The sequence below is a fragment of the Streptopelia decaocto genome (assembly GCF_964273445.1).
Source record: "Streptopelia decaocto genome assembly, chromosome: Z".
In the NCBI taxonomy this organism is placed as follows: Eukaryota; Metazoa; Chordata; class Aves; order Columbiformes; family Columbidae; genus Streptopelia; species Streptopelia decaocto.
In genome coordinates, this window is record NC_138657.1 from 61,950,526 (window position 1) to 61,963,612 (window position 13,087).

Consider the following 13,087-nt stretch of genomic DNA (forward strand, 5'->3'; position numbering starts at 1 on the left):
GATTCAGAATACCAAGCATCATTTCAAATTGTGTGCTTGTTGGATAGCTAACTGTTGAATTGTTAACTGTCTTTCACACAAACAGGCATGGACAAAGTACTAAAACCTAATGCTGAAAAAGTTTGAAACTTCCGGTGATACTAGAAGACAGAATAAAAATTGTAGTATAATTTTTAAATCTAATATTTTATATCACTTTTTTCATAGAAGACTGTGAAATGTCTGAAGAAATGATAAATATTATAAATGGGACATTTTAGTAATAATTTGAAAAACTACTACTGAGAAAGCATAATGCATATATACTTTTAATCAGTTTATCTACTTGAGACAACAGTGGCATCCAGTGGCCAAGCATTAATGCGCTTATGTTTCATTTATTCATACATAATTACGATATCACATTTTAATTTTTCTATTTCCTTATTTAATTTAAATACAAATGAAACAATTCTGTTCTTTTGTGTAGTCATAAGTTTTATGACCCAAACCTATTCGGTGGTAAAAATTCATTTCCCCTCCCATTTTCATCTAAATTTATTGCTGACTGTAACTTCTCCCTGCTAACTTTATAAATTCAGAGAGATAAAATCTGAATATAGCATTTAAAAATAACAAGTACTTAGAAAAAAAAAAAAAAAAGTTGTTGAAATGGTGGAGATAAAGATTTAATTGGGATGAAGTCATGTTACTGTCAAACACTTTCAACTCCTGTCTATGAAAATCTGACTGGTATCACCATGTGTTCCACTTGTAATTTGCCAAAACTGAAAAACTGGAACAAGATTATTTTAACAGAGGTTTATATATATGGACATGGAGCACAATAAAGCACTCTGAAGAGATTAAGTTCATTCAACTCTGAATGATCCCATGCTATGTGTTCAAGTTTTATGCAGCATAGGTGAAAATATGACCCTAACGTCCACAAGAAAGCTACAATTTCAGCCTAAAAATAATTTTTGGTTCAATAAAGGAGGGAGAAAGCAATTTTCAACTACTTTATATTATGTGTGTGTGTATATATATATTCTAACCTCAATTTGCTTAAAACTTCTCTAAGTCAAGCAACATTTAATTTCCGAAATCTCGCAGAATTCCAACTGGTCACCTCCTCCTCTGCTAAGTTAGAACCAAATTAGCACTAAATAGATTCCAGTCAACTGCTTACTTGTCTTTCCTTCTAATTTCCACAGTATGTGACTTCTCTTCTTGCTATATCAATGCTGATTTTTCTTCCTGGGAAGTTAGGAAAACTACTGTAACTTTTGCCTTGCTTTGGTGTCTGATTGGAGCCAGTCTGATTGGCAGTACATTGCAACATCTTCAAACTGGCAAGTCTTCTACTACAACTGCAGGTCGACTGGCTGCTTGATCTCCTTGACAGCATTGGATGGCTTAGAGCTGACATATCCACCAAATGCCCCAGTGATTGCTGCTGGCCACATGGCCATCAGCTGGTAGCTATGGCTATTGGAACCACTAGTCCAGGCTGCTGGGGTTGCGCTGTACCAGCTGATAGCAGGTTATGAACATGTTTTTGTATTACAGTGATTTCAGACAACTGGGTTGCAAAACTTCTTCATGGCCTATGCATACCAACAAGAACTTTACACAGAATCTCTTTGAGTGAGAGCTCAGAGACAGGTTACATGGATACATGGACTGTTGGTCTAAGACACTACAGGTATTCTTAGTTTTTCATAGAATGTATGTCTGGGGTAGATATTGAGAAGTCATCTGATTTCTAGATCCCTACCCTGACAAACTTAATTTTTCTTTAACAACTTCAAAGACATCTCCAGACATTACATGCCAATGCATAAAATTATACATCTGTATGTACATAGATAATTTCATAATTTTCCTTTTCAGAGATGCCACACATCTTAAGTGCTATTCTTACACAACAGCAGTGGAGACAGGCTCAGATATGCTGGGATTCAACACCTGATCTAAGGTGATGGCTCATAGTGCAATACTAAATCAAAAGATAACTAGAAATCACAGAAACCCAGTAAGCTACAAGGTTCTGTTTGATACAATTATTACTAAAAAGATGCTTTACAGGACAGGATTCAAATGGAATAACCTGCAACATCTCTTCTTGGACGCAACATAGACATCCTCCCAAGACACATCTGCCATTACATATCAAAAATCAAAGCTCTGATTTGCAAAATAAGTCTTTTGCTTCTTTGCATCACACAGCACAACCATTTCAGAATTCAACCAGTCCAGATATAAAACTTCAGATTACATATTTGTAAATACAAATTTCAAATGAGGAATGCCATGTTCGTTATTTCTTAATTAGTACCTTCTTCAAAACTAGAACACATTTTGATAGTTTAAACTTTAGCTTGGGTGGGGTGTAGTGGCTGTAGGAAATAGAAGGTAAGTCTTCAACTGATTTTTAATAATCTTAGCTCTGCTGCCTTCAACTGATCTTTTATGATTTAAATAAAGTATGAGACACAAGTGGCAAAAAAGAATGGACAGCCTTTCATTTTTATCAAGGAAAGACAACAGTTGGTATAAAAGTTATTTTTAGAAATAAGTGTATATAACTCCCAAATTTTATTTAACCCTCCATAAATACTGTTCTTTTACATTTTAAGCAAATTTTTAAATTACTAATTGTGCATGGATTATATATTTCAGCATACATTTTCTCACCTCTTGTGCTTCATGTGCTATTAACTGCTCCATTAGCATTCTTCTTCGTCTCTTTTCTCGTTGTTCTCTAGCAAAAGTATCTTCCTCCAAACGTTTTTGAATTTTTCGTATATATTCATCATCTGAATAAATATTTAACAGCTCAGTTGCTGTCTGTGTTGTACTTTCAAGGGTTATTGCTTGCAATAATTCTTGTATATCACTGATTGAAAAGATTAAGCAGAAGATCACTGACTTTATAGAAATTATAGTTCTTACAGGTGTTTTCATACAGATTGCTATATAATTATGTGCAAGTCTAACAAATGCACAAGAGAATTATTTTAACCAGCACTCTTCACAGGCATTGTGGCTACTTCTTGATGCCCTTGTGCCTCACAATCACCACTAAGCCTAGAGGAGAGGTCCAGTACTGTCTTGAGCCAACTGTCAATTAGTTCATTTGCTAATATGAAGCCTGCAGAAACAGGAAATTAAGATGGCCCACAGTATATCAAAGAAAGATGGGTTATTCTTCAACATATCCATACACTCTAGTGTGTTATTCATCACAGGTTATTTATACACAGAAGTATCCACAGAGATTACCAGTGATGTGTGATTACCACCTCTTCTGAATATGGTACACATATCACTAGAAGGGACAGAATGACTATTACTTAAAATTATTCAGAAATAAATCAACCTACAGATAACATAGCTCTAAGGAAAAAAGGCTACTTCTCTTTATTTTCATTGAAATGTGTTATTGTGTATGCACATCCACAACCATTCTCTTCTGTCTGTAAAGAATCCATGACTGAAATGAACGGAGGAGAGATGCACACTGTGCCCTTTTTGCTGCATATATGGCAAAAAGGAGAGAAGGAAGCTTGAGCCACCCCTACTACAACTATAGGTAAGGTAAAAACACTGTAACAGTGCTCGTGTTGGAATATTTGCAGTGCTAGAGGAACAATCACTCAAAGGAAAATCACAGTTTAAGCTAAACAAGCAATTATATTTTCTTCAAGTAGCTATCTACATAGATAGTAGACACTTGAGGTAGGATCCTGTCTAGGCTTAACAATCTAATATACAAATATTACCTGTCAGTGACTTGGTTGTGTACCGCAAAGGGATTTCCTGCCATAGAATTCTCAAATTTTTTAATCTCCTTGTAAGTGTCCTGAAGGAATAACATAAAATGTAATGTTTCTTTTCTTTTCACAAAGCATCATAATGAAGGTTCATCAGAGTATTAGGGAATTATATTTATGCCGTAATAGTATAACAGAAATGTTTACACTGAAAAATGTATTAAGAATTAGCTAGATCAAGAAAAAAAAAGGCAAAACTATTTTCTTCATTTACGTTTTGTTTCCTTCCCTCCCTCCTTTTCTCAGCTGATTTTCCACCAGATAGAAAATCATGAGTTTCTGCAGCTGTTCATTTTGCAGGATAATTCTGATTTTACATAGGACTCTTGCACCGCACCATTCAAGAATTTGAAACAAGATATTCTGGGCAATGATCTGCTTTAGATTTAGCAGCTTGAATTTACTCCTGGTAGTTACTCAAGCCACTATGTTCCTACACTCTACATCACTCTACATTTAAATGTATCTGCCATGATTGTGCAGTTGAAAAAACTGGTAATATTTGGACTCTTGGTGACAATATGATCCACAACTGCAAGATTACAATCCAAGTACTCTTCAGGACTAGAAAATACAGATTGGTTTTTCAATTGCTGCATTGTCATCATCTCTAGATTTGATCTGAGACTGTTGTCAATTTTAACTGTTACTAACACTTTTGACAGAGCAAAGATTTTTATAGTGTATTATAGAAGAGTTCATACATTATGGTGCAAGACTTCAACATGCACAAATGAGAAGGAAACAGGAGTGCTTTTATTTTGCATGTTCTACTCAGTAGACTAAAAGTTAAAATACTGACAGCAATTAAATTTGTACCTATCTATGGTATTTATGCAATAAGAACTTTCACATCAAAACAAATTTTTGCTAAGTAAGAAATGCAGAATCATAATAATATCCATATTTAACCCAACTTTCACTGGTTGAGTCTACTATGTCATATCATATCAGCCACTTTTGAAGTTACAAGTACAGTATTTGTAGTGTAAGTGCTCCTAGAATATCATATATTTTGCAAGTTCATATCTTTTAACATTAAAGGAAAATGAGTGATAATTACCTCTGCCTCTCTTTTCTTCTTTAAGAACGCTTTGGCTTCAATAGCTTTTACAATGCGCTTTGGTGGTGGCTTTGGAACCTGTATAACGGCTGCTTGAATCTTGGCCATTATTTCATTTTGTCTCCTTCTTCCTATGTTATGCTGAATATTCAACATCATGTGTTCAGATACTTGAGTTGAAACAAAATACATCATATAGCTCTAATATACTACCTATGTATCTATGAAGTAAATGTAGTTGAGTCATAACGAAAAAACCTTCTAGGAAGAAAGATCACATCAGGCTCCATGCTTGAGCACATGACTTATCTGTTTTTAAAGTGGATCACTAAAATACCATGAAAGCAAAAAATTATCTTCTATCCACAGTCAAATGTTATCTTAAGAATATTCTCAGACACTGTGCTCATAAATTACCATTTTATATCAAGAAATAGATGTTTTAAAATGTGTTTAAGATTAAAGTATCATTCTACATTCTGAATAATTTGACAGCTCAGTACTATGCTAGTATATGTTCTCAATATTTGAGGATGAAGATCTATTTTTTATGTACAATTATCAGAAAATGGTATATCTATATATGCCACATCTGCATTAACAAATAGCATGGTGCAATAGAAGCACATCCATAAAGAAAAACAGTTTATGTTCAGTGCCTAATAGGCATTTAAGGGCTTGTATTTTCAGGTTGGGATTCAGCACAGAAACTGAGAATACCAAACTCCCGCTACAGAAACTAAGAATACCATTAGGTAATATTACTGCTGAATGATGAGTCTGAGATGATCAAGAAGTAAGTCATTTAAATTACACTAGTTAAAGTGTACGACAGATGCATGCAGTTAAAGGTGGAATTGCATGGAAAAAAATCATTTTTTAAAAAAAAAAAACCATTTTTTTTACAAAGAGTCAAAGAAAGTTAAAAATAAATATGTAATATATCAAATAAGATGTTAAAATTTTTCTTTTAATTTATTTTGAAAATATTTTGCATACTGCTTTCATTTTCTTTTCTAGATGCGTGAAGGGATCCTTTTTTATTCTTATTCATGCAGTGGCAATAGAATAGCTAAATAACCATAGCAAGACTCTCATCCCTTAATAAGCCATACATAATGCATCTCAAACTAGACTACTTCATTTTCATTGTGGTTCAACACCCCTTGGATAGGTGGACAGTTCCTCTATATAAACTACAGACTGTACTTTGGGTAAGTGTTCCCATATCTGATGAAATTAGTTCCTCCTCTTTATTACATCAGAACAGCTACACAGGGCTACAAGATGTTCTAAAGCCACACTCACTATAGGTCCCCTACCCTCTGTCTTTTTCCTGCTTTTGAACAATGCTTCATTTTTCTTCACAAATGAAGACTATCCCAAACCTCTTTTACAAGGACACCTTGAACACATAAAGTTGTGAAACTTACACTTTGTCTTCAAATCGATAAATATTTTCCACACATGACAATATGCAAATACTCTTACTTTAATATTAAATTTTTTTTAAATATTAATGTTCTTAAGGGTCTTATAACAGTACACTGGCTTTACATATTACTGTCTGCCATGCATACTCCTTTTCTTTGATTTTGTATAAACTTGAGTGCGTAGCATAAAATTAACAAGCATTCACAGGAGCTTTAACTAAATGATTATGCACAAGACCTTAAGAAAATATTTTTTCAGAAGTCTATAAAAAGTAAGTAGTCACCTTTTCAGTGTCTTGGGCTATTTGTTCCTCTTGGATCTTCTGAAATTTCTGTTGTTCTGCAATATGTATACGAGCTATTTTATCTGCTACTGGCTTAGATTTTATTTCAAAATGATCTGAAATCTGCTGTAGTTGCAAATCAGTCTGACGTGGCACTAAATTTTTCAAACGCTAGAATTAAATGCCAAATAATGAAGTCAGAAACACTAAGAAACATATTTAAATACGATAATTTTGCAATAGTCATTTCAAACTGCATTTTCCTGTGTTAATGTGTACACAACGACACCTAAATATGGTGGATCATTTTCCAGGAAAACAGGACTAGCTCCTTTGAAAAGAACATAGATTGAACTTGAAAATCTTTGTCTAGGTTGGAAAAAAAAGGAGGCTGAGGGGTGACTTTGTTGCTCTCTGCAGCTTGCTGAGGAGGGCAAGTGGAGAGGGAGGTGCTGAGCTCCTCTCCCTGGGATTCAGTGACAGGACACGTGGGAAACATTCAAAGCTAGATAAGGGAGGTTCAGATTGGACATGAGGCAGCATTTCTTTACCAATGGGGTGGTCAAACACTGGAACAGGCTTCCTGGAGAGGTAGTTGATGCCCCAAGCCTGTCAGTGCTTAAGGGGCATTTGGAAAAGGCCCTTAACAACCTGCTGTAGCTTCTGGTCAGCCCTGAACTGGTCAAGCTGTCTGACTAGGTGATCAGTGTAGTCCACGCCAACTGAAATATTCTATTCAAATTGAAATACAGGAAATTCAATTCAAACATAACAAAAAATAATATTATTTAGAGGATGATAATTTGCCCAGACAGGCTGTGAAGTCTCCATCTTTGGAGATATTCAAAACGCAGCTGAACAAGGTCCTAGCAACTTGCTCTAGCTGACTTTGCTTAGAGCAGAGGGATGGATTAAGTGACCTCTAGAGGCTCCTTCCACTTCAACTATTCTATGATTCAGGTGTCACTTTGAATCTATTGACAGGAGGTACTTCCAGTTGCTTTATCTTCTTTATGCTATCCATATGTTATTGAAGTGATTTTCCAAGTGTCCTTTTTTAACTTGCACTTGTTAGTAAAATTTCTGCCTGAAGACTATTTTTCAGGAATTATGCCAGAAAAAGTGAAATTTCACCTAGCTGAATTTGATTCATGCTATGTAGCTTCTTTAAGATTGCTCATCCTGATAATAAATTGCGATCTGCACATTGAACATTACTGTTGAAGACAAGAACATCCTTAACAGAATCTACTACTTTGACACTGACTTCCTTTTAGATACTCTTCCTTCCCCTTTGTTTTTCCCTCTTCACATCATTTAGCATATGGTTATTGGAGTCTGAAATGTTGTATAAATATATGGAGAGACATGCAACAGAAGGGATCAAACCACTGTGACACGAAGCTCAACACATTTATAAATAACTTTCCTGGAGAAGAAATTAGTCTAAGTTGTTACCTAGACTGCAATGCAATCTGCAATCTGTACTACTCCAATGAGTAACACGGCAGCTCCTGAACAACTACTAGCCTTGTTTCTATACGTATTTTAAGCCTATGAAAAAGATTCAAAAGAGAGGAGGTAACATAGAAGGAGCCAAAACAAAGGAACACTAACCAGAGATGATCATTATCCTCATAAGTCACAGAAAAACAATGTAATTCCATTGTCTATGTACAAGACAAAGCACAGGGCCACTTATTTTCCCTAAAACTATTGGTTTTTAAATAAGAGACTTAACAAGTGGGAAGAGGAAACATGCAACATGCCTGAGATGCACATGTAAGTATGATACCCTTTTTCCTATATATTTATATAAAATAGGTGTAGTTATTTACCTCTCGATACAAAACACTTTCAATAGACTTAAGCTTTGTAGTTGCTGCAGGTCTCATTGCTTCCATGGCTACTCCGGTGAGTTTTGCCTTTTGCTTTTTTCCTAAAGCAACATACAATTCATATAAAAGCTTTGTGGCAGCCCCATGCCGTCCTGTCATTATGTCTTGGGCAACATTCTCATTAAACTGTACACCAAGGAGGCGAAGCGTGGGCTCCAGGCGAGTAAAATTGTTAAGTTTTGCATTTGCAACCCTATATGATTAAAAAAAACAACAACAAAACATCAGGACATAAACTTATTTTCAATTCCTACTTGCTACATTGAGCATGCTCATGACATTTATCTCATACCAATATAGGAGAGGGAAAATACAAAGAGGGAGGACCTTCTTAAAGTAATGTGATACACACTTTGGCTTACTTTTATACCACAGTACATGTAACTGGATTGGTCTACTAGGCATAACTGTTGGAAAAAGTAGAGATGACATTGGCTTATATAAATCCTAATATACACACACACACAAAGTGCATCTGACAGCAGAAGGTTACTCCCAATTACAGCTAATTGTATACCATCCACAGAAAGTATAAAGAATTAGAATGAAGTTTCTGTATTAACTACATCAATCCACTTGAGCTCTAACCAGCCAAAATACAAGAAATTATATTTAGAAAGGAATCTATATAGTCTATTAACCCTCAGAACACCTTGTCATATTTATTTGCCAATAAAAATAGACACACAACTTGGAGTAGTGTTGAAAACAAAGGCTACGGTCTTAATAAGTAAAATTTACATTCAAAACTGAGATAATGGATTGCAGTTTAATGTTTCTCTGGTATGTAGATTCTCCTGTGAAAGGACTCAAGATCAGCAGATTTACAAGCCAAAATCCAGTAACAATAAATTGTCACTGTATCACAATTAGCGCATCAAATTTCAACCAACAAATCCATAATTTCAGGCGGTCTCAGAACATCATGCTTTCTGTACTGCTCTGTCACTGGAGCTCACAATGGTTCCTTCACATGAACCAATAAGCTTTCAAGATCAGCCAAGGTACAGCATAATTCTACAAAAATGCCCAGTTTTGCCTTAAGACCTTCTGGTGCCACAGTATTTACGTTATTCCAAGATGAAACAGTCCAGGAGCTCATTATTTGCACCATAATACTCCCTGCCTTATCTATTACACAATTATATAACTGCAGCTTGCAATTATTGAACATTTTTCTGCCATTAATTCAAGATCGAGGTAAGCCCTATTGTCAGAAATCACCTCACACTCATTGAGAAACAGTGTTGATATCACCTCTTAATATTTTATTCTGTATTAAAAACAGATTGAACTTTTTAAAGCCGACTCATAATCCAAAAACGTTGTAAATCTTATTTCAAGATCACTGTAAGAATTCAGGGAAAACTTCAACATATCATTTTTCAAATATGGACAGCCAAACTACAAGAAGTTTTCCAGTAGTATTCCTTTTAAAATAGTATCACTTTATCAGTTATTACCTTGCTTACATGTCCAAGAACTGTGTAACATAAGCAGCTAATATAGCTAAGTAGGCCTTGACTAGTTAGTCACAATGGCCCCACGTTCTTTTCTGTTAGTGCCTTCTGGATTAGAGTTATCCATCCTAAAAGAGGAATCTACGTTTCTCCCACCATCACCCCAATAGGTACTGTTTTGCCTTGGGCTGTGCTAAAATACATTAAAGTGGCACCAGCTAACTAAATGATCCATGATTAATAGCGTTTTCCTTAACAGCACACTGCAAATTTCAAAAGCATTCATTTATAAGTATTAGGTAAGATTAGGCAGGCACAGCTTCATGAAGGATTCCAGAACAATACAATGACTAATACACAGTAATAATTGCTTTTAATGTGCAGGAGAAAAATCTTGGAGTTAAGAAAACCGTGCCTCAATTCTCAATAGTTGTCAAAAGATCAATGTCACTAATAATTAGAAAAGGAAATAATGAAGAAAGGTGAAAACATCAGATTATGAAGTCATGGAGCACCATGGTAAAGAATATCACACACAGTCCTCCTCCCTCTCATATACTAGATATTCCAAGACACTAATATTCATCAGGGCCTTTCTCTGGACTTGCTCCAACATTTCCCTGCCTTTCTTGCAGTGGGGAGTCTTGACATGGACACAGTACCCCAGATATGGTCTCACCAGGGCCATATCTTCTTAATATAGTCCAAGATGCTACTGGCCTTCTTTGTTGCAAGGGCATATTGTTGGCTCATGGTCAACTTTTCTCCTCCAATTTCTCCAAGCTTCTCTCTGCAAAGATGCTTTAAAGACAATTGGCCTCCAGCTGGTAGTCAGGTAAGGGGTTTTCCTCTCAAGATGAAGAACTTTGCATTTCCCTTTGCTAAACTTCATGAGATTCCTGTCAGACTTTTTCTTCAGCCCATCAAGGTCCCTCTGAATGGCAGCACAACCATCTGTGTATCAAACATTACTTCCAGTTTTGTACTGTCTGCAGACTTGCTGAGGGGTGCAGACTCTCTCATCAGGCAGATCATTAATCAAGATGTTAAACAGTATTTGTCTCAGAATTAGCCATTGGACTACACCACTCAACGGTGGCCCTCAGCTGCACTTCACACTGCTGATTACAACACCTTGAGCCTGGTAGTTCAGTGAGGTTTCAGTCCACACCAGTTCTTACTTACACTTGTCTGTACTTCTTCAGTTTGTCTGTGACGATGTTAAGAAAACAGTGTCAAAAAACTGGATAAACAGAATATACCAATCTTCTCTCAAACACTTAGGCAGCCACCTCATTGTAGAAGGCTGTGAGGTTAGTCAGGCATGATTTCCCCTTTATTTCCCCTCTGCTGACAACCTCCAGTCATCTTCTTGCCCTTAATATGCTTGACATGATTTCCATGCTTATTTGCTTCATCAGTTCTCAGGGACTGAGATGAGGCTGAAGGGCTTGTACATTCCCTGTGCCGCCTCCTTGCTTTCCCTGAAGACAAGAGTGATTGTTGCATTCTTCGAGGCCTAGGGAATCTCCCACAGTCACCATGACCTTTTAAAGATTTTTGAGAGTGGCTTTGCAATGATATTGGCCAGTTCCCTCAGCATGAGTGGGTAAATGCCATCAGGTCCCACGGACTTGAGTATTTCCAGTTTATTTATTAATAATTGTTCCTTAAGCTGATCCTCCTGCACCAAGGCTAAGTCTTTCTTGATGAAGACTATCCTGCTAGTCTCAGAGGCTTTGTATTCCTGAGTGTGAGTTTTACCAACAGAGATCAAGACAGAGAAAGCATTCAGTTTCTCAGCCTTCTGCATTTTTGTTTTTAGTGGGTCCTGTGCTTCAGTCAGCAGTAGGCTCATGTTTTCTCTAGCCTTCCTTTTGCTGTGGAGATACCTACAAAACACCTTCAGGTTGCCTTCCATCTCCCTCATCAGTTTTGATTCCTAATGGGTACTGGCTTTCCTAAAGCCATCCCTACACATTCAGCCAGTGTGTCTGAGTTCCGCTTGGGTCTTCTGACCATGTTTCCACATCTTGTATGCTTTCTTTTAACATTTTAGTTTTCTCAGTAGTGCCTTATTCATTGAGATGGACCAATCTTGAGCTTGGAGGAGGTGATCCTTGGGGAAAAAAAAAAAAAGATAAAATATCCGTCCCCTGTCCTGGACCCTTCTTCTCTCCAGGACCATTTTAATTAGGATTTTTCTTAGGTTTCTTCTAAGCAAACCCTTGAACAAACCGAAGTCTGCTCTCCTGAAGTGTAGGGTTGTAATGCTGCTATTTAGCTTGTTCACTCCTCTCAAGATCATGAACTCATCCATCTCATGGTCACTGCAGTCAATGCTGCCCTCAACCTTCCTTGTCTGTACATACTAGGCTAGTAGAACATCTCCCCTCTTCACCTGCTCAGTCATGTTTCTCAGGAAGTTATCATCAATGCACTCCAGTAACTGGGATTGCTTGCACCTGACAGTGTCACTCTTCCAGCAGATACCAAGCTGATTGATGTTTCCTATTTAGACTAAGATCTGTGAAAATGAGAATTCTGCCAGTTGTCTCAAGAAAACCTTAGGTAGTCTGTGGCAAACAGTCACCACCGTATCACCCAGTTTGGTCTTTCTTCTAATCCTAACCCACAAAATCTTAACTGGTTCATGATCCATCCTAAGGCAGAGATCCATGTATTTTCTCTGCTCTCTCAAGTAAAGGGCAAATCCTTCTCCTCATCTCCCTGGCCTGTCCTTCCTAAGGAGCCTAAAAGTCCAGCCATGGCAGCACTCCAGCTGCGTGAGCTATCCCACCACCTCTCTGTAACACCAATGATACTGTAGTCCTGCTGCACACAGGCCTCCAGTTCCTCCTGTTTGTTCCCCATGCACAGGCACTTCAGAGAGGCAGCCAGTTGTGTTGATTTGCCAGAAAAAGCGTGAGTGCTTCTCCCACAGTGCTGTCTTTTCCGCACTTCATTAATTGCATACATAAGTTTCAAGGTGGGGGGCAGCCTTCTGCACTGTTTTGCCCCTCTTATTCACATCACCTTCGACCTGTTGCTTGCCAGTCTAGGCCATCACTTTCTCACCTGTTTGAGAGTCAGTATCTCCCTCTCTCCTCATTCCTAGTATAAAGCTATCC

General features: G+C 37.0%; 1 protein-coding gene across 1 annotated transcript in view; it reads right to left on the reverse strand.

Moving 5' to 3' along the window:
- Positions 1-13,087, reverse strand: part of SPEF2 (sperm flagellar 2) — a 56,221-nt gene that overhangs the window by 40,154 nt on the left and 2,980 nt on the right. Inside the window, exons 3-7 of the mRNA XM_082074898.1 lie at positions 8,437-8,689; positions 6,599-6,769; positions 4,882-5,022; positions 3,768-3,847; positions 2,680-2,881 (exon numbers count right to left, since the gene is read on the reverse strand). Of these exons, the coding sequence (XP_081931024.1) occupies positions 2,680-2,881; positions 3,768-3,847; positions 4,882-5,022; positions 6,599-6,769; positions 8,437-8,689 (847 nt within the window). The remainder of the gene's footprint in view (positions 1-2,679; positions 2,882-3,767; positions 3,848-4,881; positions 5,023-6,598; positions 6,770-8,436; positions 8,690-13,087) is intronic.